Source organism: Triturus cristatus, chromosome 3_2 (assembly GCF_964204655.1).
Source record: "Triturus cristatus chromosome 3_2, aTriCri1.1, whole genome shotgun sequence".
NCBI lineage: Eukaryota > Metazoa > Chordata > Amphibia > Caudata > Salamandridae > Triturus > Triturus cristatus.
Window position 1 is genome coordinate 543,562,825 of NC_140584.1, and position 23,050 is coordinate 543,585,874.

The 23,050-nt window shown below is 41.1% G+C and overlaps 1 protein-coding gene across 5 annotated transcripts in view; it reads left to right on the top strand.

The window, feature by feature from the left end:
• The window catches only part of WT1 (WT1 transcription factor), a 250,847-nt gene that overhangs the window by 156,318 nt on the left and 71,479 nt on the right, over positions 1 to 23,050 (top strand). For 3 of the 5 annotated variants that reach the window (XM_085648255.1, XM_085648257.1, XM_085648256.1), the window contains exon 4: positions 3,215 to 3,292. The exons of the other annotated variants lie outside the window; for them this stretch is intronic. In XM_085648255.1, coding sequence (XP_085504381.1) covers positions 3,215 to 3,292 — 78 coding nt within the window. The remainder of the gene's footprint in view (positions 1 to 3,214; positions 3,293 to 23,050) is intronic. 5 annotated transcript variants of the gene reach the window in all.

A 23,050-nucleotide genomic window follows, 5' to 3' on the forward strand; every position in this document is an offset into this window, starting at 1 on the left:
AAGAGGTGCTGATTATTAAGAAGAAAAGGTTAATGTGTTTTGGTATTGCAAAAAAATAATACTCCGTTTTTACATTAAAAAAAAATTAAAGCAGATGTACCAGGATTACACAGTAGAACAGAGAGAATTTTAGTTAGGAGGACGTTACGAGTTCTACCACCATGCTTAAATGCATGAGGGGAATACATTTTTTAAATAAACAAACTTAGAAAACCTTGATATTTCTCAAATATGAGGATATCTGAGATCATTAACATCTTGACTATAAATTCTACATGTCCGTAAAAAATGCCACCCTGTAGGCAGAATATGACACCTGTTTGGAATGAACTTGTTAAATGGAGGTACATTGGTTCAAAGGCATAGTAATAAAAATGTGACTATATTTGCTTGCTTGTATCATTTCTTGATAGTATAACTTTTGTAGGGTAAACATTTGTTCATTGTTAGGTAGGTATGTACATGGGTAGCCTAGAAAAATAAATGCAATGGGTGTTTTTTAACGAAAACCTGTTGGTCAGTTTTACACAAAGAGGGAGATAGCATACCTGCATGATGTCTACATACCTAACATTTCTACTTTAGGTTTAAAGGTTTAAAGGTTTAGGTTTAAAGATCTGTAATTTCTGCTTGGGGTCTAAACATCTAGGGCCTGATTTACAAAAGATTGTTCTTCTAGTTGCGAAGACTGAGATTCACAAAATCACAGGCTTTGCGACCATAAAAAGCTATGGCATGCTGTACTAAGTTATTTTAAGAGTTAAAATAGTATTTCTAACTTGCAGAGCAATTTTTATGACTTATTCTGAATCGGAATTAGGAGAGGACATAATAGAGTCTTTTCCTTCTATTTAGGAGTCATTACCTAATGTATCAGTTTTACCCCTGCAGTTGTAGCTGTAAATCATTGATCGGTTACCAACACCTCACATGGGATGATAACTGACCATCCCAGTGGAAGCTATCCACATGGGCCATATCCCTTTGAGAATTGTGCCACATGCACTTTAGGACAGACAACCAGGGAACTAATGCAGGCCCCTCGTCCACTGATGTAATCCCTGGATATCAACAACTATTTTTAAAGCAGCTGTCCCTGTAAGGGTCATAGTCTACTTTCACCAAACAAATGTTGACATACATGAAATGCGAACACAGGGACAGAGATCACTCACAGACCTCATTCATTGTGTTCTGAGCCATTCGCAGGGGATCGCAAAATGTCTCCTACGTCAATAATAATAATGATGCAGGGCATTTTGTGACCTGTGAATATACATTTTGTGTTGCAATTGATTAGAACATGAGTCACATCGCAAAGGGCAGGGTAGTACACAACCGGTCGGTCTTCTGAAATACTGGCTGGCTTGCAGGCCTGCTTTATTGCACTTATATTGGCCGGAGGAGTGTTAGAAAGCCTTTCTAAGGTAGGACATTCTAGCTGAATAGCTCCTTTGCTAATTTAAAAGAAACTGAGATGGGCTATGTTATAGAAGGTTCTATCTTCTCGACACTGCAGTCTAAAATCTCACAGACTATGTCTTGGGGACTTACGTGACCTTGTACTACGACCTCCAAGAGTGTTGGAGACTAATTCTGTAGCACTACCTAGAGGATAGTGGTATAACTTGTAAAAATGTTTCAATGAGGTTAATTATGAGATGATGGCAAATAATTCCATATGCATTTATATTTATGAATTCATCAAATACTCGGTCACAATTAGTCTGCTCCACTCAATTCATTTAGTCAAATGTAAACTATATAAAGAATGATCCGTGTATTTTATTAAGGGTGAATTTTGTAATAAATAGGATATGTGCAATACATAAATGCTTTTATTGACAGTATTATAATATGAATTTCATGAGCTTAGTAATTAAATATGAATTTAAATCAAATGTGATCTAGCATAACACAAACTTCCTAAATGTGCAAGCTGATATGACTATGGATTGGTCATTAGAGAAGTCAAAGCCCAGTGCATACTGGCGCACCGCACAGCACAAGACGTTTCTAATGAGGGAGTATTTACCACCCATTATTGCCCTGCAGATAAGGGCAATAATGCTGTTAGCACCCATGGGAGTAGACAAACAAACAAAAGCAGGTGGATCTGTCACACAGTGGTGATTGAAAGCAGCTCCTGCTGTAGCTGCAATGAAAGGAAAACCCACCCCCCCTTGAGAGTTACTGTATATTCGGACAAGACCCCTTGCTCTCAGGGCTAATCCAGGCTCAGCTTCCTCAGTAGAGGAGGAAAAAACAAACACAATGGTTTATGTTTTTCCTGCTGTTGTGTGGAAGTTAGGCTTGTGTTTTTCCACCAAGGCACCAGGAGTTGAAGCAGAGGAAGTGCTGCTGAAGAATTTAGCTGTTTTTCCTAACAGCGGAGCAAGAATTCACTGAAAACTGAGGAATTATCGGGCGAAGGAGTGTTGGTAATTCAGGTTCTGGCTATCCTGGTAATTTCACATTTTCTCCCGGCCTTTACAGTGAAGATTGCCGCCGTTTTAAGAAAATAACTTATAATTCCGATGGGGTTGGTAACTACAGTTAAGGGACCACTCATGATAAGTTATTTTGTGTAATTTTTACTGTTAATCATCAATGTAACCATTAAGGTCATTATTTCTTCTTTGTTATTTCTATTTCAGAACTAATAGCACATTTAAATCCCAGTAATGAGAGACCGGAGAATCCTAATGCTATTACTCAATGCTTGTGTCTGTCCCAACACTGTACTCAATACTACTTTTCATACTAGTTTATCAACAATTAATTTGCGTTTTCAAATTCCTAATGAGTAGCGTGTTCTTTCACCTTGAGATTTCCCAGTTATGTTTTATGAATTTTCTTTCTAAACTTTGCTTGCTTCGTTTAGAAATAAAGACTGCAGTGCTCCCATAACGTACTTACACAAGACAACATGGGCCATCTTTCTCACAACTCTCTATTGTAGTTAAAATTGCACACAAAAAAAGAAAGCATGCTTCCGAATTGTAGCGCATTATTATCTGATTGGGCAAAGCCTCTCCGGAAATGCCCGAGACATTTATTTCCGAGGTTAAAAATGCTTGATTCATTTGGTCACTTGACATCATAGCTTGCAGCTCTCTGTTTCCTGACCAGTTAAGACATTTGCTCATAATTTAAATTACTACTGAGATTTATCAATTAATCTAAGTTCTAATTCTAGATATTTTTGTGACAGTGACAGTTTATGCCAAATGACCTCACAGTTTGAATGCATGACATGGAATCAAATGAACTTGGGATCGTCATTTAAGGGGTAAGGTTGTTTATTATTTTGAAATATGTTTTAATATGGTAGCATGTGCAAATTCAGCAGTATTAGATTTTTTGGTGATTGTCTTCACAAAAGCGAATGATTTGTCCGCAGTCAAAGATGTCTCTTTTAACATTTGGTTCATATTCTACAACAAGCTGCTTTCTTAATTTCCGTTCCTTATCCGCACCTGCATATTTTCCAAATTAGTATTTAGATTCCTGTAGTGTTGCCTTTTGCTGACATATGGTTCCATTTTATATTTGGTTGAGGACTGCTGCAGCTCTCATAATCTAGAACTATTGCTACAAATCGGAGTTTGAACTGGATGATAGATCATGTTTTGACCTATGTTGGGCCAACATCTATTTGCCCACATTTCATTGGAAATTAAACAGTGACCAACTCTAAAATCCGATAGTGTCGACCAGTAATGTGCTGTGTGTGTTAAACTGGCCATCCACTGAGTGATGTCTCAAAAGGCCTAAAAAACACACAAGCAGACATCATCAAATAAAAGAACATTCTGGAATCCCTATTGTTGTTGATTGTAAAAGATGCGGGACAGGGTAACAGGAAATAATTTTTTCCCCATACTAGATGCCTCATTCAAGGAAATTAAATCTTTAGAAGAAGTGAGCTGACTGGTACATACATAAATTAGTTGTGTATTTTAAAAGTATAAGACTGATAAATCTCAAAGCAATAACTTCAATGTTTATCCAGCATATTACATAAACTACATATAATTGTTCGCGCATAATCTAGCCACCATACGGGCGTGGTAGCAGCATACCATTGGCAGAATATCATTGTACATAAATATTGTGTCCTGGATATCTTCTACAAAAAATCACGGAATTGGAATAAATAACAGAAAATCTACACCCAATGGGCTGATGTTTTTGTAAACTATATTAATGATACAATATTTATGTCATGCTGACAAGGATATTGTGGTTCACACTTTATCGTGACCATACTGTAAAAAAATCAGGCAATATTTCTGTTTACCATATTCAGAAATATAATCCATTCACAAATAGCTTTGTGATGTATTGCTGAAAGGCGGGTAAGGATTTGACAGTACTTTTCACCTGAGAGGTATGCGAGAGTGAGAGATCATGAAAAATGTCATGCATGTACCGTCCCAGTATGCATCATACCTGCTCAGATGGGTAAAAGTTCAGACTACAAGCCATGCAATTCTCAATCTTTCGGCTAAGATTGACATTACAGCAGTATTAAAGAAAAAATGACCTTGCTGAGAGATCCTTCTACTGTCCAATTGAACCTAAAGCAACCCTGCTCCGAAATGCTGCCACTTTCCAAATAAGTGTGTAGTGGCACGCCTTAAAAATATTGTTACTGTCCTGTCTTCATGATCTGAAGCTACTGTGTCAGCATTGCAGATCCCTAAATTATTACAATGATTTAACATTATGTCCCCATAAAAACTCAGCAGCACTCCTGAAACGTGCTGCTACTGTCCCATAAAAAGTACAGGACGACTGCTGGGGAGTGATGGTATTGTCCTATAAAAACCATATCCACACCTTTTAGAGGTGACAGATTTACTTTGCCCCTCTGTGATTTAAACATCCGATCAAGGAGTTACATATTGTCTTAAACCAATGTACTATCTTAAGGAGGAGAATCCCGGGATTGTAGACAGGACATCTATTCATGTGCTTGGCATTTTGAGTCACTGTAGTATATTTCCCAATAGGTCTCTTCCTCTGAAAGGCCCAGTGTTTATCTCAGATGTACATGACTTGTGAATAACACTGCCTCAGATGTACCAGTATCTGAATTTACTGTATTTCGTAATAGGCCCGCAACTCTGGAATACTGATGGGGCTGGGGATGCACATACTCAATGAATGCGGAGTTTGTAAAAATGAGACACTTTTCTGCTACAAGTACTATCTGAAATTTGCCCCATTTGCTACACCTATTCATACGTGACACAAAACCTTTCCAGTTTCTACCAACTTATTTAAATCATCACAACTTTCTCCTTCAATATTCTTAAAGAAGTCCATGTAATAAATCACTTATTCAATATGTCTACAAAACCCTAAGGCAACATGCTATGCGGCGCGCGCAATGTAATTCGTTTTATTTATTTATTTACTCAACTCCGTTCGGCCCAATTCCAGAGTTTACTAACCCTCAGCCTGCCCCTCACTCGCCCCGCTCCACCGCCCCGCAGCACTCCTTCGAGGAGCCGCTACTGCTTTATCTTCACGGAAACACCTTTACACTACAAACCTAAGCACTTTAAGAGGGTGACACCACTCTTAACAACATGCTTTTAATAACATTTAAGAAGAGACACCAGCACTAGCAATAAATATAGCCACTGCCAAACTAGGAATAGTTAGTGACGTAAATACCTCTATCATAATTGATGGCACGACTATTCAACAAGCTGTAGACAATATAAGGAAAACAACATTCAAAGCCCACAACCCTTGGTTTTTAGATAAACTTCTACTAAATAGAAATGATCTATGAAAATCTGAAAGATAACAGAGACCTGGCAAAGTGGCTGCATGCCTACCTAATCTGAAAGCCCCAGTGGAAAATCATAGATGGAATGTTATAAAGATCAAAGCTCGACAAACCATGAATTCAAATCAGTCTACATTAAATGTTGACATCCAAGACATTTCTGTAAATAAAATGCTATTGCTAAGAAACTACCTTCCCAACACAATTACCTCTGAGCCAGAAATAAATCTGCTTCCACTTTCCACAAACAACTTTCTATCATGATGACACCATCCCATCCAAAGTAATAAAAAAAGTCATCCGTTCCCAAACAACATAGTGTCATCTTAAGAATTAATTACTAATAGAAGGCATTTTACCAGACATACACTGGACAAATAACGCCTCCTTGTTTAAGAAACAAAAGCCTAAAGGCAGACCTCAACGGTCTTTCTAACTACAGACCATTCATAAATCCCCACATCCGGGAAAGGTTCTTGAAAAAATGCCTGTCAGCTCGCCCTAGCCAGTCTTGGTTTCATGAAGGTTGCATCGCATACAATGCAACACTTAAAGTCCTGGATGACCGTAACTGCATCTTGAACAAGAGCAGTACCTACCTCCTTGTCCTTCTAATTTTATCAGTGGTATTAAATACCCTTAATCATCATAGGCTCATCCAAATCCTTAAATACTGCATGCATTTCAAAGGAAAGGTCGTGATTTGGTTGGCTTACTTTTTTCCTCACTAGTAGCTATTAATTAGTCAGTCCTCCTCCAACCCAATCCCGATCACTTGCAGAGTTTCAAATGGATCTATTACTGCTACAGCGTTATTCAACTTGTATATAGAGCTGCACAGCTGTGAATTCTGAGGAAGGAACTTGGTATCTGAGTACACCATGCTCAGATCTCAATCAACCGATATCTACTCCGTCCAAGTTGTCTACTCTCCTCTGAAATTATGCCATCTGAAGATGCAAAAATGGATGCCAGCTCAGGTTCTTAGCCCAAACCCAGATTAATTCCAATAATAATTCAAATTAACCATCCTGTGTAGTCATCAGAAATCTGAATTCACATAATTCTGGATGACATCACAGATCGACCCCCACAGTGAAAGCCGTCAGTGTTGTCACGGAGGCTTAGACAATATTATGGTCTAAGAAAGTCACAAAATATGTGAAATTGAACATTTTGCAGATGTGAAACTTCACATGATTTTTGCACATGGGAGCCTACTTCATGCAGAAAACATCTCACTAAAGGCACTTTTTCATGAGGTATATCCTCAAGTTCATTTTCATGCGAGAAGCTATCAAGTAAGGTTCATGAAATTTCACATAATCTCTCATAATTTAATCTCAATTCTGAACACCCATACCAACACCTCCCATAATGATTCAACACACAGCATACATATTGGCCTGCAATGTCTTTCACTGCCCAAATAGGTAAACTCAGTATTGAGAATTCTGGAAATCTACAAAATGTAAATAGCATGTAACCTAGCCATCTCCCAGTCCTTCACTAGAGCTGCTTACAGAAGAAATGAGATACCAAGAACACTTCATTTATTTCAGCAAGAAACTAAAAACGTACCTATTTATAAGCACTTAAATTCGACCTCTATTGAGCCTAGGTCCAATACCTTTTCCTCTACCAACCCAGATTCAACCTTCTTTCCTTTCCATTTTCTCTCCAACACTAGTCATAATTTCTCTTCCCTGGACTAATCAGTCTGTGATAGAAAAAACATGTGCTCTTTCTCCCTCTTTTCTATTCTACGCATGATACCCCTCTGAGCTATTTCGCTTACTTTCTCCTCCTTCTCTGTACCCTAATTTCTCTTACTTCTTCTTGCTGATAAACACAGAGAAGATTGCATCTTTCACACTAATCTGTTATTTTATAACTCTTCATTAAAGTTATGCCCTGAATCATATTCTGTTGGTGAAACTTTGTCTATACCAGTTGAATGGAAAGTAAGGCACACAATCACCTTGTTGGTCCTAAAGAAAAAAGGGATTACATTAAAAAAATCATACGAAATACAATTTCTCACACTCCTATACTGTTTCATCACAGCGTACAAATAGGTTTTTGGTTATTCATAATTTTTAAACATAATGTTTATGTGTGAACTAAAATAAGTGCAGTGCATAAGATGAAGTGAAATATTTTGCAGTCAATTAAGGTGGTTAGAGTACTGTTGCAGACATGATGGGGAAGGCTATGTTTACATGGCAATCTAGCTACATACACTTATGGTTAAACTGTTGAGAACAGGAAGTATGCACACGCAAAACAGTAGAGGATGAGAAATGGGAGTATGTTAAGAAGGAAGGAAAAAGGATAAGGTTTTTTTCATTTAAAATAGTGATGGAAGTGTTTTCTCAAAGCCATCAAAGATGGCTGCATTTGTATGACAGCTGGCCATGAGTTCCAGATAGCCATGAACAATCAGGAGAAGTATTAGGATAACTCCTGTCTTAGTAAGAGTTTAGGAGTCTCCATTCTTTGTACAAACCTGCTCAAAAAATTATAGTTTTACTCGCCCGAAGAATTTCAGCTTTCCACTAGCTGAGGGCTATAGTTCTAAATACCTTTACTTTAAATTAAATTTAAGAATATGGTTTGAGGATAGAGGTGATGTTGTACATTTTTGAGCCTGAGGTCAGATATTGCAAACAGGTTAACTTCAAGTGAAGCATCTATTCTAGGAGGGCTAAAACAGATTCCGTTTGGGTTGTTTCCCATTTTACAATGTGGACAGGACCAAAACATAGGTCATCGTTTTGAATCCAGCACTAGGTATGATGTCCATAGTTCATGTCATGGACAACTGGAAGTTGGCTGATTTACAAATTAGTTTACATAATGGCAAACTTTAGTTGGAAGTATTTTATCATTTAAAACCCTTTGGCCTGAGAAGGTCCAATATTAATGAAGCTTTTGGTGGAAAGGAACTTCCCGCTGATCAATGCTACATGAGGAAGGAAATCTACTTTCTTATTTTCAAACATTATGTGTTGTGGGGTTTTGGTTACATCATAGAGAGTCATTCCAGGCATAACTAGAGTTAATGGACAAAAAAAGTTTGGGCAAAAAGTTACAGATTTCCAATCCAATGCTTGTTGTCAGAATAGTCACAGAATGTGAACCTATAACTAAACTGCAAAAAGATAACTACTCTGCCATGAGTGTCCATATTCGAAGAGCCTGGTCCTAACCACAAGTCATAAAATTAGTGATGATTTTCATGGAGATGAAAAGAAGAGAAGTTTTGGTAAGGAAAGAGCGAAGTGGGGCAAGATAGTAATTTAGTATTTCTATGTATAGATGGCAGAAGAAGGTCTTCTTTGACAGGTCTACCTACTAGTGGGATGAGCTACCTTCCTCATCAGGATTCTGAGAAATTTCAAGTAGATTTAAAATAGGATAGAAGCAGATGTTTAACAGCCACTGGTGAAGAATAGACCCACTTGCCATCTAGCCGGTCTCAAACAATGTTGCTCTTATCTTTATATATAAGGCAATTCCCCAAATAACCTTGCCTTGGAAATTCATGCAGTGTCCCAGGATATGAAACCCTGTCCCCATAACGTTTATATTGAACTGAAGGTAACTTTAAGGTTAGAAGGACAAAAAGTGAAATGTTTCCCTTATCCAATTTATGTGGAGAGTGAATTTTTAGGTCGATTCTCCATGTTATATCAGGGTTACAAAACTGTTTGTGAGCCCAGCTTGTATCCCATACCTTTAGTAAGTAGCACACATACGAGGTTTATGGAATGATGCACCAGTGATGATTTGTTTGTTCACTATTATAAAGAGAATGAGTTCGGCAAGATATCCAATTTTGTTATCAGCTTTATTCAATAAATTGCATCATCAAGCCAACGCGTTTCATTAAAATAATTTGCTTGACCTTCATCAGGGCTAAGTGTCATTAATAGGTGAATGTGATATCGAATGGAGTCATATGCCTCTTACAATAAGAAGCTAGGTACTAAAAGGGAATCTGGTACCTCAGACAAATCAACAAGTTATATAAATGTTGACAGTAAGTGGCCACATAGTAAGACCGTGGGTATAATAGCCCGTAAAGATTGCCCACAGGAAAATGTCACTCAGAATTAAAGTCAGAAAGGCTTTCTGACTAGAATTCCAAGTGACTATCAACATTTATATACCTCATTAATTTGTCTGAGGTACCAGATTACCTTATAGGTACCAGGCTTCTAGTCAGAAATGCTAAATAAAGCAACCGACCTCGGGCCAGATGTACGACCCTTACATTTTGAGACTCGCAAATTGCGTTGCTTTGCGACTCACAATTTGCGACTCGCAAAATGCAAAGTACAACAATGTTCTCAATGGGGTCGCAAATTGCATGCCTCATCAATATTCATGAGGCAAGCATAATTTGTGACCCCATCTTCTTAAAGGAAAACTGGATGCATTTTAAAACTTTTCAGTTTCATTTTTTAAGGGCAGGCAGTGATCCCTGGGACCACTGCCTGCCCTTATAAAATATTTTCTCACACACTCACAAAGGGGAAGGGGTCCCCTGGGTACCCCTTCCCATTTGGGAGTGGTTTACCACCTACTTGAAGTAGGTGGTAAACTGCCAGTGTTTTGCGGCCCAAATGCGGTCACAAAACAATAGTACATGGCAGTGAGTCTTGCTATTAGGAAGGGACGCCCCTTCCTAATAGCGAGAGTCGCAAACACTATTTTGGGAGTCAGTGACTCACAAATTAGGATTTGTACATGCCATTACCCTTTTTTGCAGTCGCAAACGGGCCGATCTCCCGTTTGCGAGCACAAAAAAGGGTCATACATCTGGCCCTTCATTTTTATTTGTTTATATTTATGTGATTTATGCGGAGATACAATGAACATATGGAATGCAAGCATTAGGTCTATTGCTCAAGACACCTCTATCTACACCTTTACAGTCATTATGTATGTTGTAAAGTTCAGAAACATGTATTTAGTCTTCACCTACTCAATCACTCATGGAGTAAGAAGGGTTATGTAATGTATGACGACCATCTTATTGGACCCTTATGCACAGGTAATCAAATTAAACATTTTCATCTTTAATCACAGTATTCTGAATTCCCAGTTTCCTATTCTAAAAACAGCCCTAGAGAAGTAATCCTTTTGGAGCTCTGACTATGCGTCCTATTGCTTTTTTAAAGACTTTGCACTATAAAACAGAAATATTGGCTTTCATGGCTTTACAGTTGTAAGAATGGCTTTATCTGGGTATATCAGATTATTTTTTAATATTGTCTTGTGTGCTCAGCTCCGCGTGTCCCAGCCCTAGATTAACAGGATGCAGCCAACTGTAGACAAACCTTTTTTCCTACTTCAAGCATTACACCACTGTTCTAATGGATTCGTTCATAAGGACAGATCGAATAATACAATGATGTCTTATATATTCCCTGAAAAAAAGTGCTGGAATATTTTTATTTTTGCTTCATTTTAAAAGCATGACTATAGACCTGTGGTAGTGTCGTATCATAAACCTACCAATGGGAACCTCCTTTATTACCATAGTATGCTCACTCAGTTCCCCCAGGGTTCCTCAGCTTCCCTCCTTTTTCAGATACAAAACATAATAGCATTTTGGACCTTCTACTCTACTATTCCTCATATTTGCCATCAGCAGTAGCCATTTTGAAGTCCTGGACCCACGACATTGACCAATCAATATTTGGGCAGTCATGCCATCCACGAATAGTCTGAAAAGTGTTCCTAAAACAAAATGTATCCGTGTCCAAATAGCTTTGGTTTGGAGGGCTCTTCGATAGAGCACCACAGAGAGTCCCTGAATAAAAAAGATGTTAGTGCCTTGTAATGATTTATTTTAATGTGATACCAAATACCATGACAAACGCTCACTTCTTGAACTCACACTACCAAAAAACACGAGTCAGACTTTGATCTGTGATGGAAATATTCAGAAAGTAACACTCCCAATGCCATTGCTGGATTGTGCACTATAAAAATCATAATTAGTAATAAACACAACAACATTTCATGTGTTGTTTTATACCTCAGTACGGCTGAAAATCTTGCTCTGTCTGATTGGTATGCCCAACAATGTTTAGCCCTAGCTTAACTATGATGTTATTAACAGGATCTGATAGCCTTTACTAGAATAGTAAAAAGCCCCGAGTACAGTGTAATAAAGCGTGCAATGGCCCATTCATCTGATTCAAACGGATTATCCTAGTATTACTTCAAATACACTATATGTTAATTATTCCTTCAAGAAGCAGTTTCCCCCAAATTGATCTAATTATGGAGTAAGACTATATGGTATTGTTTAGTGTGAACGTTTTCTTTAAGATTAGCAGTTGTAAAGTTTTAGCTTTTTGTTGCCTGTATCTCGGATATCCTCTTCTGTCTTTCCTGGCTTTACTAGCCACACTTTTTAGGTCTCGTGTTAGGCAGCGCATGCGCTGCATGCGCTGTCTCAGCGAGACTTAAAGTAATCTCTATGTTGGCTTCAAGTTTGTGTGATTTCTCCTGCCCCTTGCGATTGGTTTAAATCTGGCATTGCTGTTGTTTTCTTGCTTTCTGTTGGCTGTTGCTCCGATGGTAACTTCCTTGTAGTCCCGAGGCAGCGGCGCCTAACTACAGTTTTCCTCCGCTTCCTGGCACTTAATTGCCTGCAGTGTGCCATCTGTTGTTTACCCCTCCCTGAGTGACGTGTGAGACCCTGCCGGCAAATGTAAGCTCCGGTTGTGGTTGGGGGCGTGGCCCCCCTCTTCTCCCTCCTCGCCTTGTTTTACTTGTGCGCTGTATTAAGGATGCCCCTGAGATAGTTCACAATAGTATAATGTTTTCCGTCTTAACGGCAGGTTTGTGCTTTCTTTGACAGTGTCCTGCAATTGGGGTTTCCTGACAGCCTGCTAAAATGGGTGTGATTAAGCTTCGACAGTGAGGTCTCCGTACGATTCCATATGTGGTTCCTACCCAGTAACAGATGTTACAGGAATGCAACTTCAGCTCTGGAATCAGAAAGCGTCTCTGAGGATTGGTGCAGCGCTGTGATAAACAGCGAGCTGGGAATGCAATTCAACAAGGGCATCACTGATTCAGCATGCCTGCTGAGCTGCTAGGGGTGTAATTGGCTAGATTAGCCACAGCAGAGAAAAACATCTGAGAAAATCAATGAAAGATTTAGAGATAACTTCAGTCGGCTGCCGACCTTGAATCAAACAATGATTAAAGGGGAGACATGAGCAGAACCAAATATAATCACGGGGGAAATATTTTGCTGATTTCCATTTTAAACTTAACTTTATTTATTTTTGGTCAACTGTTAATAGCTCTCTCTTATGTTGCACGTACTGGCAACTACACTCCTTCTAGACAAATATTTGGTATACCATAGCAAAGTATATTCCTTTTCTCTCCGTATTTTATTGCATTGATAATATGGTCAATGGTGTGAGCTATTCTCGTCAATCGTAGGAGCCGATTTGTAAGAAAATAAGGAGTCCAATGAATGCCTGTCTATAAAGTGGAATATTTACATATTACGTCATCGACAAAAGAGCTACTCCAGAGAAAATTGCATTTTCCAAGATATATATGAGGACACAGCGAGTAATCAAACTAGACCATTGTGGTATACCTTTGTTCATCTAATTTGCGAAGACACATGAATGCGGTGATGATAAAACATACAAAAACAATAAATGGCTGAACATTTTGAAAACATTAGGTTTAATAACAAGCACTGTAGCAAGCATGCATTAATAATTGCATTTATATAACGCTTACTACCCTTGATGAGGCGTCGAAATTGGAAAGAGATAAACAGTGCTTTCACATTTAAAATATTTTGCTAAGTTTCCCAAAATGGCCCAGCACACTGCATGCTGTTTGCTAAATAGTTGTTTGTGTTACAATTAAAAAGAGATAAAGTGCGTGGAAATGCTGTTGGCAGTGAGGGGCCTCTGTGAGGGCACGATGACCATCACTTACAATCTTTCACGCCACTCACAGCGGAAGATGTGGGTGAGACAGATGATCCTCTTCCGGTACAACCACTATTCATCTAAGGGGCTGTAGCTCAGTGGTAGAGTGCATGCGGAGCATGCATGAAGCCCCGGGTTCGATTCCCTGGCATCTCCGCTTCTTTTGCTACGTAAAATGGATGATAATTTATGTATATTTCTGGGTGACGTTCTACATAGCCCATAGCCATATATTATTATTACTGAATGTATTATTGATAATAATAACATTCATAGATGTATAGACCGAAACTGATATCCATACAGCTGAATTGGAGCTGATAATGGCTAAAGAAATTAGTAGAATTGAATAACGATCGCTGGCCGGATAAAAAGACACTACCATGTCTGGTTTCACCATTTCTCGATCACTCACACAATAATATTAGACAACTCAGTTTCTATATTTTTTTTTTATTCCAAAATCTCTAAAAATACAGAAACCCCAAAAATATGGAAATTGAGAGGCAGTGCACAAAAATACAGTCAAAAACAAACTCAGAACATGCGGTGAGACCACATAAAAATGTAGGGGTTGGTACTATCGTACACATTTTACGTTAGAATTCACTTTCGATGCATACTACGTCAAACACTGACGAGCATGTATGCCCTCTGTCTTCAAGGAAATGGTAGAAGGACAGTTATCTATCTGGGGATGTAGCTCAGTGATAGAGCGCATGTAAGAGTTCCTGGGTTCAATCCCCGGCATCTGCAGCTCGTTTAATAAAATTGTGCTTTTCTATTTTTTTTTCGTTTACTCTAATAGATCAGATGAAACACTTACTTTTTTTCTTTTAATCTGATTTATTTTTCCACTCATGACCGTTGCAATGCCTTCCGAGCACTAGCTCATTAATGTTCTCCGGTGGCACCCGCACAAGTGCGCGTGTGGTACTGGACGCAAAGACCACAACATATTTAGTCACTTATGGATTTGCACTGATTATATTAGTAGGACACTGTGTCCTCTGCTAAAATTTGCTTTTGTTAGTAGTCTCTCGATAGTAAATAAGGAGTTGTACACTCATTTCATGTACACTGTACTCTAGCAGCGACTTCCACCACTACCTGATCAGATATGCACCCCCTTCCTCATCACTTATGAACACTGCTCCCCATCTCCCCATAATCAGCCTTAGCATCTCTTACTGACTAGTTAGAGCACAGCACTTCAGTCATCGTAAGTGGCGTCTAGCAGTTAATTTCTCGCTGGCCCATAGCAGATCGGACACCCACCTACAAGGGGACCCCTCAAAGGAGGTAAGCGCCTAGGTGAGTAGGGTCAGGAACTGCGACCGAGGAGACTGAAGAGCTCCCCAGGCACACTGACAGTCTCTTAGCACTCCCTCATCATAAACAGACCTGTCTGACAGCCTTTAAGTAACAAGTCTTTGATCAACCTTCATAGGAAAGCAAGCTCACTGATCTGCGGCAGATGCGGGATCATTTCATTTAGAGTTATTCACTGCTCTCTTGTGCAACATCGGACTCAATCCCAGAGTCGAGCCCGCTCTGTTGAGTTGATCAGCTAAGTGTCAGCGAGAGGCCAAGTAATGAATGAGCACAGAGGGACAGATTTACAATAACGGACGCATCCCTGCATATCAGCAGGGATGGGCCAGTTATTGTGTGCCACAGCTCCGCCACCATGGATTCGCCGCATTTACAATGCGGCGCACCATGGGGCAAAAACGGCACAGATGCGTGACGCATCTGTGCCGTAAAAGTGGCGCATTGCTGGAGTTGCGTAGCAACCGCGACACAGCTCCAGCAATGGTCTGGGGGGCCCTATCTTGTTAATGCTGCGTCAATCCTTACGCCTGCTTCAGGCAGGCGCAGGGTTTTGATGCAGCATGGGCCTAAAAGTCACTGAGTGTAGATTTCACTCAGCCACTTTTAGGAGGCGTTCCTGCGCCAGAACGCCCCCCCTCCTGCGCAGGGCTACATGTGGCGCAGGGCTTTACAATGTGACGCATCCCCCAGATGCATCACGTTGTAAGTACCCCGCACCATGGCGAAGGATTTACGCCGCCGCTAAACGGCGGCGTAAATGAGGCAAGGGGCTTGTAAATCTGCCCCTTAGTCTGTGCTGTGCTCCTTCTTGAGCGGAGTTGATGCGTGATAGCAGGCTGCCAGAAAAACGCCAGCTGCAGTGAAGGACTTACCTTTTAGAGTTCTTTGTGGTATTGAGTATCTTTAACTTGGGTCAGAGGCACAGCAGCTATTATTATTTATAGCGCTTAGGGACTGTAATAGCGTTGTATATAATACGAAATTATCATTAATACTACTCCTGTCAATATTACTCTTCCGTGAACTCATGCAGGTTTTCAAAACAAATAAATAAAAGGCATAGTCATTTACAATGCCAATAGCAGCTATTGGCATTGTAAATGACAATGCCTTTTATTCATTTGTTGTACAAAGAGCTTGTTTACACACAGCTTGCAGGTTCTGAAATGCATATCAATCAATCAATCAGGAACATTTATAGAGCGCGCTACTCACCCGCGAGGGTCTCAAGGCGCATAAATAAAAGGCATTGTCATTTACAATGCCAATAGCTCCAACTCTTGCAAATGCGAGACCTATTGCATTGCAAATGCTTGTTTCCTTTGAAATGTGTAACTGCTTTATCTCATTTAAAGAAAATATCCTGAAACACTGAGAAACGCATCAGCCTTGAAAGGTCAACATATTAAGATGAGGAAGAGGTCAGTTATCCTTAAGGGATCACGAACAAACACATCAGGGATAATAGAAATATTAAAGGGGAGCAGAACAAAACAAATGGAACTTGTCGAGTCCAAAAGTTCACAGTCTGTTGGAGGACAAAGTATTTGACCCGGTGATGCTTGAAAGGGAAAAAGGGGAGAAATCAGAACAAATGAATTATAGGGCTGAATGCATGGGTTCGCCAAGATTCGGGAATCCGTGGAAAGTTAGTCCTAGACATGGCCTCATCAGCGAGAACCCCAGCCAAATATGTATCCTTCCTGCTAAAAGTTACAATAAAGAGTTCAGTGGCGGGGACATCAATTGCAAAGAACATGTGCTAGTTTTCTGGAAGATTTACATCCTTAAAGTATATAGAGAGCATTTAAAGTATTCACCAAGAGTTTCTATGGCCTAAAAAATTGGCATGCTTTCTACAGCGAAGAAAGGTCTCTCCTTTCATCTTTAAAATGTACAATCCTTCTACATACCTAAGATTTCTCTACAGTTTATTGCACGAGAGATAAAGCTGTACAACTGTACGTGTATTTATTCTGCACTTTATATATTTATCAAATCATTATGATTGTGAATATGAATTTTGTAGTCAATGCCTTTAACTTCCCTTTGTGATTCTTTGTGAGCCTGATTTCTTGTGGACATCATGGTTTGCAATTGAGTTGTTCGTCTAGGCTGCTGGCAAAATCAAATAAGGATGTTAGGAACTGTATGTAATATTCTCTGCATTTGTTAATCTCTGAATATGACATATTTTGAAATCATTGGCTTCAGATTGCATATGAAGTCAGAAATATTATTTAAAAGAACGAATGAAGTTAAATAACATGTACAGTGCTTGCATAAATATGGCGTCAGATGATTACCTCAAAGATTGAATCAGTTTAATCAACATTTATAGATTATGGATAATCCGAAATCACATTTATAACATCACTGCCTTGTAAATCAAGTACAAAGTATCTGGTTGATGTGCAGGGCCCCTTCTGTGATCAAAATGAAAATTACTACTAGCATGATAAACAGTTTTTCAATTTTGGTGATAAGTATAGGGTCTGATTACGATGTCGGGCGGAAACTTCCCACCTGACACCGACTTGGAATTGGGACTGACCGACTCGATTACGATGTGACACAACATTGTTCAGTCAGATTCCCATTGTTTCCTATGGGAGCTTGTGTTCCACCCGACAACCGGCCGTAACACAGGCTCTAATGGGGAAATGGGGTATGTGTGTAAAACCCTTCACCTTGTCGCGGGCACCCCACGGTGCCTGCCACACAGTGCAGGGCTTCACAGGGGAGTCCCTTAGGTACACCCTTGGCCCCAAACGGTAGGCCGCAGGATGAAGGGGGTCCTGCAAGGAGCCTTCAAAGTCACTTTCCGACAGCCTTTTTATGGGCATCGCATGGATGCAGCGCGCGCTACAAAATTCATTTTATTTATTTAATTGTTTACTTACCTGCAATTATCCATATTCCGGTTTTTAGAACCCCCCACCCTGCCCCTCCCCCGCCCCGCCTTACCGCCCCACGGAACTCCCTCCACGGGCCGTGGCTGAAGGCGAATAAAACATGGGTGCACAGACAGAATATACAAAATCATGCAGTTCAGTGACTAATATATAATTAAACAACCCCCTTACTATACAACCTCCCTCCCATCACCCTCCCTCCTGGCCTGTCGTTTCTTATCTAGTACTATTCGACCTGGTATATGTGTGTGTGGGCTCCCGGCCGCGGGGTATTACTGGAGTGCAGCGGAAGTGAGTATAGGACCCTGAGCATCCCCTTAAACTGTGAATTGCAGAATGTTGGGTACACTACGGGGTAGGAGTGAGATGTGGGGGGTGAAGATCTAATGCTTTAAATCCTTCCAACATGAGGTCCCGTTCCATGGACATGGGATGTTTACGTAGTCCGCGGGCCTCTTCGCGCCTGATTGCCGCGCTTTCAGCACCGCACCATCGTATCACCTCATCCTGTCATGCATGTAAGATAGGGCGTCTAGGGGATTTCCATCTCATGGTAATTGCTCGTATGGCCAGTATGAGGGCAAGGTCAAGGAAACGCAGTGGAACCCTCAAAGCACTGGTGTGCTTACAGAGGCCCAGCAGACACTCCAGTACATTATCCGTGAGCTGTAAAAGTGTAATCTCCCCAAGTGCCGTGCAGATCCCTCCCCAGTAATCAAGGAGGTGGGGACAGGCCCAAACCATGTGAGTAAAGCCTGCTTCCTCGTGTCTGCAGCGTGGGCAGTGATGTTGGGCGTCCGGAAACATGCTGTAAATCCTTTCAGGATTAAGTAGGATTTGTGTAACACCATGCATTGTATGAATTTCAGTCTGGCATTGCTGGATACATGCTTAGGATGTTCTAGTATACTCGCCCAAGCTTTATCGGTCAGTGCGACGTTGGTTGTCTCTGACCATTTTGTTCTATGGTTGGTGAATGGAATGGAAGCACCCGGATGCCATCCTATAGCCATTTAATAAGATGGCTGCCCTCCCCCATATAATAGAGAGTTCGAACCAGCTCGTGTTGCGGGGGTTCAGTGCGTTGAGGCGCCCATGTCATCTTAACATAATGAGAGACTGCTGCATGGGTTAAATAAAGTCGGTCTGGTACACCAGTGACCTGTACAAAGGTGTTATGATCCAGGAGGGTACCATCACCAAACAGCGACCCAACCTCTGACACTCCTGCATCCGCCCACACGCTTAGCCGGGCCTTCGTGAGTCTGCCCCCAGCGGTCGGTATTCCCAAAAGTGGGATGTTACCAGCATATAAAAGCACAGCTGGGGTGTAAAGAAGGGCCTTCTTCCAGCAGTGAAGTGCTGTTTTGAGTAATGGAGGGGCAACGGGGGGATCCTTACCTTCGGTAGGAGCAGTGTGTGTAGGGCTCCCCGCTCTTAAATCCTGGGTCTCAAACCCTATTTCCTGCAGGTGCCTGCCTCCAGTAGGACAACCATTGGAGCTGGCAGGTGTGGTAATAGGCTCTAAAGTCAGATATCCCAATCCGCCCTTCCGAGGTTCCAACTGCAGCTTCTTGAGGCTTATCCTCCATAAGCTCCAGTAGTATTGTATCCAGAGTTCGGAAGGTGGACTGAGGCACCACGAGAGGTAAGTTCACAAAGAAATACAGTAGATGGGGTAGCACCACCATCTTGGAAATTGCAACCCTCCCCATCACCGACAGTGGCAAGCAAGAATGTACAAAACGATACAGAGGAGCGTATGCTAGTAATCGCCTTTGACATATTACCATCTAGTTGGCCCGCCTGTGTTCTGTATATCTGTATATCTGGATTCCTAAGTACTTAATGTATGATGGGCCACTGGTAATTTATAATCACTGAAGTGGAGCGTGTCTGGGTGAGGTCTGTCATGTAGATAGAACACATTCGATTTCCATTCATTTATGGCCAGCTCCCGAGATACGTTCAAAGGTGGAAAATATTGGGGGGAGAGGTTCCGCCCTAGCAGAGAGATCACGTAGGTAAATAATTATATCAACGGCGTAGATAAAGATTTAGTGTGAGGTACCATCTACTAAGATCCCAGGGTGTTCAGCAGAGTGCTACAGCGCTATCGCCAGTGGTTCCAGGGCAAGGACAAACAATAGAGGAGAAAGGGGGCATCCCTGCCGCATGCCTCTGTGTATAGTGTATTCTCATGAGATATGACGTCCGGTACGAGCTCTTGTGGTAGGGCTAGTATATAGTAGGCGCACCCAATGAAGATATTCTGGCGGAAGCCCGAAACGTTGCAGAGCTGCGAACATGTATCCCCTTGTAATGGAATCAAAGGCTTGGCGGAGGTCCAAAGCTATACAGCCAGCGGTGGCACACTCAGTTGGGGCAGCCTGCATGATGTGATGCAAGCGTCTTTAAAGAGGTACTGCCTGCGGGCAGAAACCCGCATTGGTCTTTATGAATTTGGGTATTTAGGTGTGGTAAGAGTCGGTTGGCCAGGACCTTACTCAGGATCTTGTATTTGGCTGCTAATAAAGACAAGGGTCGGTAACTAGATAGGTCCGCACTGTCTCGTCCCGGTTTAGGGAGTGAGATGACTAAGGCTTGCATGGTGTATTGGGGCAGATGTCCGGATTCCAAGGCTGTCCCACATAGCTCTTCTAACTTGGGGACGCGAATGTCTGAGTATGTTTCAAAGAATTTTATAGGCAGGCCATCGAGGCCCGGGGCCTTGTTACGCTTCAGTTCCTTAATTGCGGCTCGTATCTTGTATCTAGTAATGGGGCCTGAAAGCTCCTTCTGTGTGTCTGCTTTCAGACATGGGTATGTGAAACCATTGAGAAAGTCATCCATTACAGTGTCATCAATATTTGTAGGTTCGCTATACAGGGAACTGAAATAGTTACAAAAAGCGTTGTTTATCTCTAGTTGAGTGTGGACTATGCCCTTATTAGGTACATTAATCCGGGTGATGAGGGGGGCTGTTGGGTTGTCTCTCAATATCCAGGTCAACAGCGATCCAGATTTATCAGCCTTGGTATGCTTCAGTTGCGTAAAGGCCCTATAATAGATGACCCGTAGGGTTTCAAGGATCTCAGCATTCTGGATGTGTGCGTCCTGCAAAGGGGCCTGCTTGTCTGGGTCTCTCGCCACCGCATGTTCTAACTCGGTCAGTAGGTTTTCAATACAGATAAGGTTTCTGTGGATCTCCTTTCGTGCCCCCACTGTTGACCCAATTGCCACACTCCTCACAACCACCTTAAGTGCGTCCCATTTGATAAGATTAGAGGAAGCTGTGTTCCAGTTCTCAGAAAAGTAATTTGTGATAGTTGTAGATAACGTGGTATGAAAGGGGGCACCCTCTAGTAGCTGAGGCTACAATTTCCAAGTAGGGACCGGGGTGGGTATTCTGCCCCAGGTAAGTGTGATCTCTAAAGGGCAGTGGTCAGAAAAGGTCTTGGCCAGGTATGTGGGGTGTTCTATCTTGGTGGCAATGTGCGTGGAACATAGAACCTTATCTACTCTAGTATGAAGGTGGTGCACTGGGGAATAGAAGGAGTATTCCCTATGTGTGTGGTGTAGTAGTCGCCAAGCGTCTCTTAGTCCCCAGACATTCGTCCATGTTTCTAGGGCGCCCCAAGATATTGGCAACAGCCTCAGAAGTGTTTATTTGTTCTTGTGGAGGGTAGTCTTGGCCACTGCCATTCTGTAAACCCTACCTCCACCTTGGTTATCCAGATGGTGATGGGCTCAAAGCCTCCCCACTGGAGACCCTGCCCTTTCCAGACCCCGCCCACTCTCACATAGTAAAATCATTTTCAAAGTTGGCAGGTCCAGAGTTTTCAATAACTGAGAACAATACCACATCATAATGTCACATTTCAATCCATAATTCTCTATATTATCTGCTCAAATATGGCTGTATTCAATGACTGCAGAATTTCCTAGAATCAACAGTTCATGTCAGTTCATATTGCCCATATACTAGCACATTATTTAATATCAAGAAGTCTCCCCACACAGGCCATTATTTCCTAGCCAGTATATAATTTATCTCCATATTGAACCTAATTCTGTGTGCACTGGGCATCATAATTTGGCCAGTAACAGGAGTTTCCAAACAGAATCTGGAATTATGTGTGATGTTGTAAAACCCCATGTAGTAATTTTGCATGTGGCAGTATCTTAGGTGTTTCTGAGAATATGTTTGGAAAGTAAAACCTGGCAGATTTTCTCTCCAGAAAGTGGTGTAGAAATAGGAAACTACCTGCCAAAACAGATGCAGTAACGCCAACTTCCCCAGTAAGACCAATTTCCATATGGGAAAACTTGTAATGGAACATTCATTTCTCGTCTTGGTATTACCGAACTCTCATTAGTAATTTTGGGTGGATGATTGGGTGCAAAATTACTGTATCAAAATTACCAGTGCACTCATAATGATAGCCATGGTGCTTTGATTATTGCTTACAGTTCTTATTCATTTTCATTAGGTAAGAGTTTTAATCTTACGTATGTGATGCTAGTTCCAGAGAATCATTTTCAGCATTGTCAAAATGGTTACAATCTATGATTCGCTGATCTACCCCATCAAGAGAGTTCAATATAACCTATTGGCCCTTCCAAAGTGCTCCTGACCTGTTGATTTGAGAAACTTTAAACAAGTGTATTGCCCAAATAAGGGTATTTCTCAATTATCGCACAATACTCACATTAAACTCATGCAAGTAGGCCTTGATTGTGAGTGCCACAGTGTTGTACGACCACTGTGCAAACACCTGTTTGTGTAGGGGCAACACTTACAAGAGGTGTAGAATTTATCTCACTTGGTAAATAGTAGGTGTTATTTAATTTTCATCCCCGGATAAACTTTTGGCAGGTCAATCTGTTGATATTTAACATGGGAAAATACCTACTAAGTAAACCACTACATGGTACGCACAGCTGAACTGGGAACCTTAAAGCAGCCCTGTCAATTTTGAGGGACCAGCTTCCCTTCTCCTCCC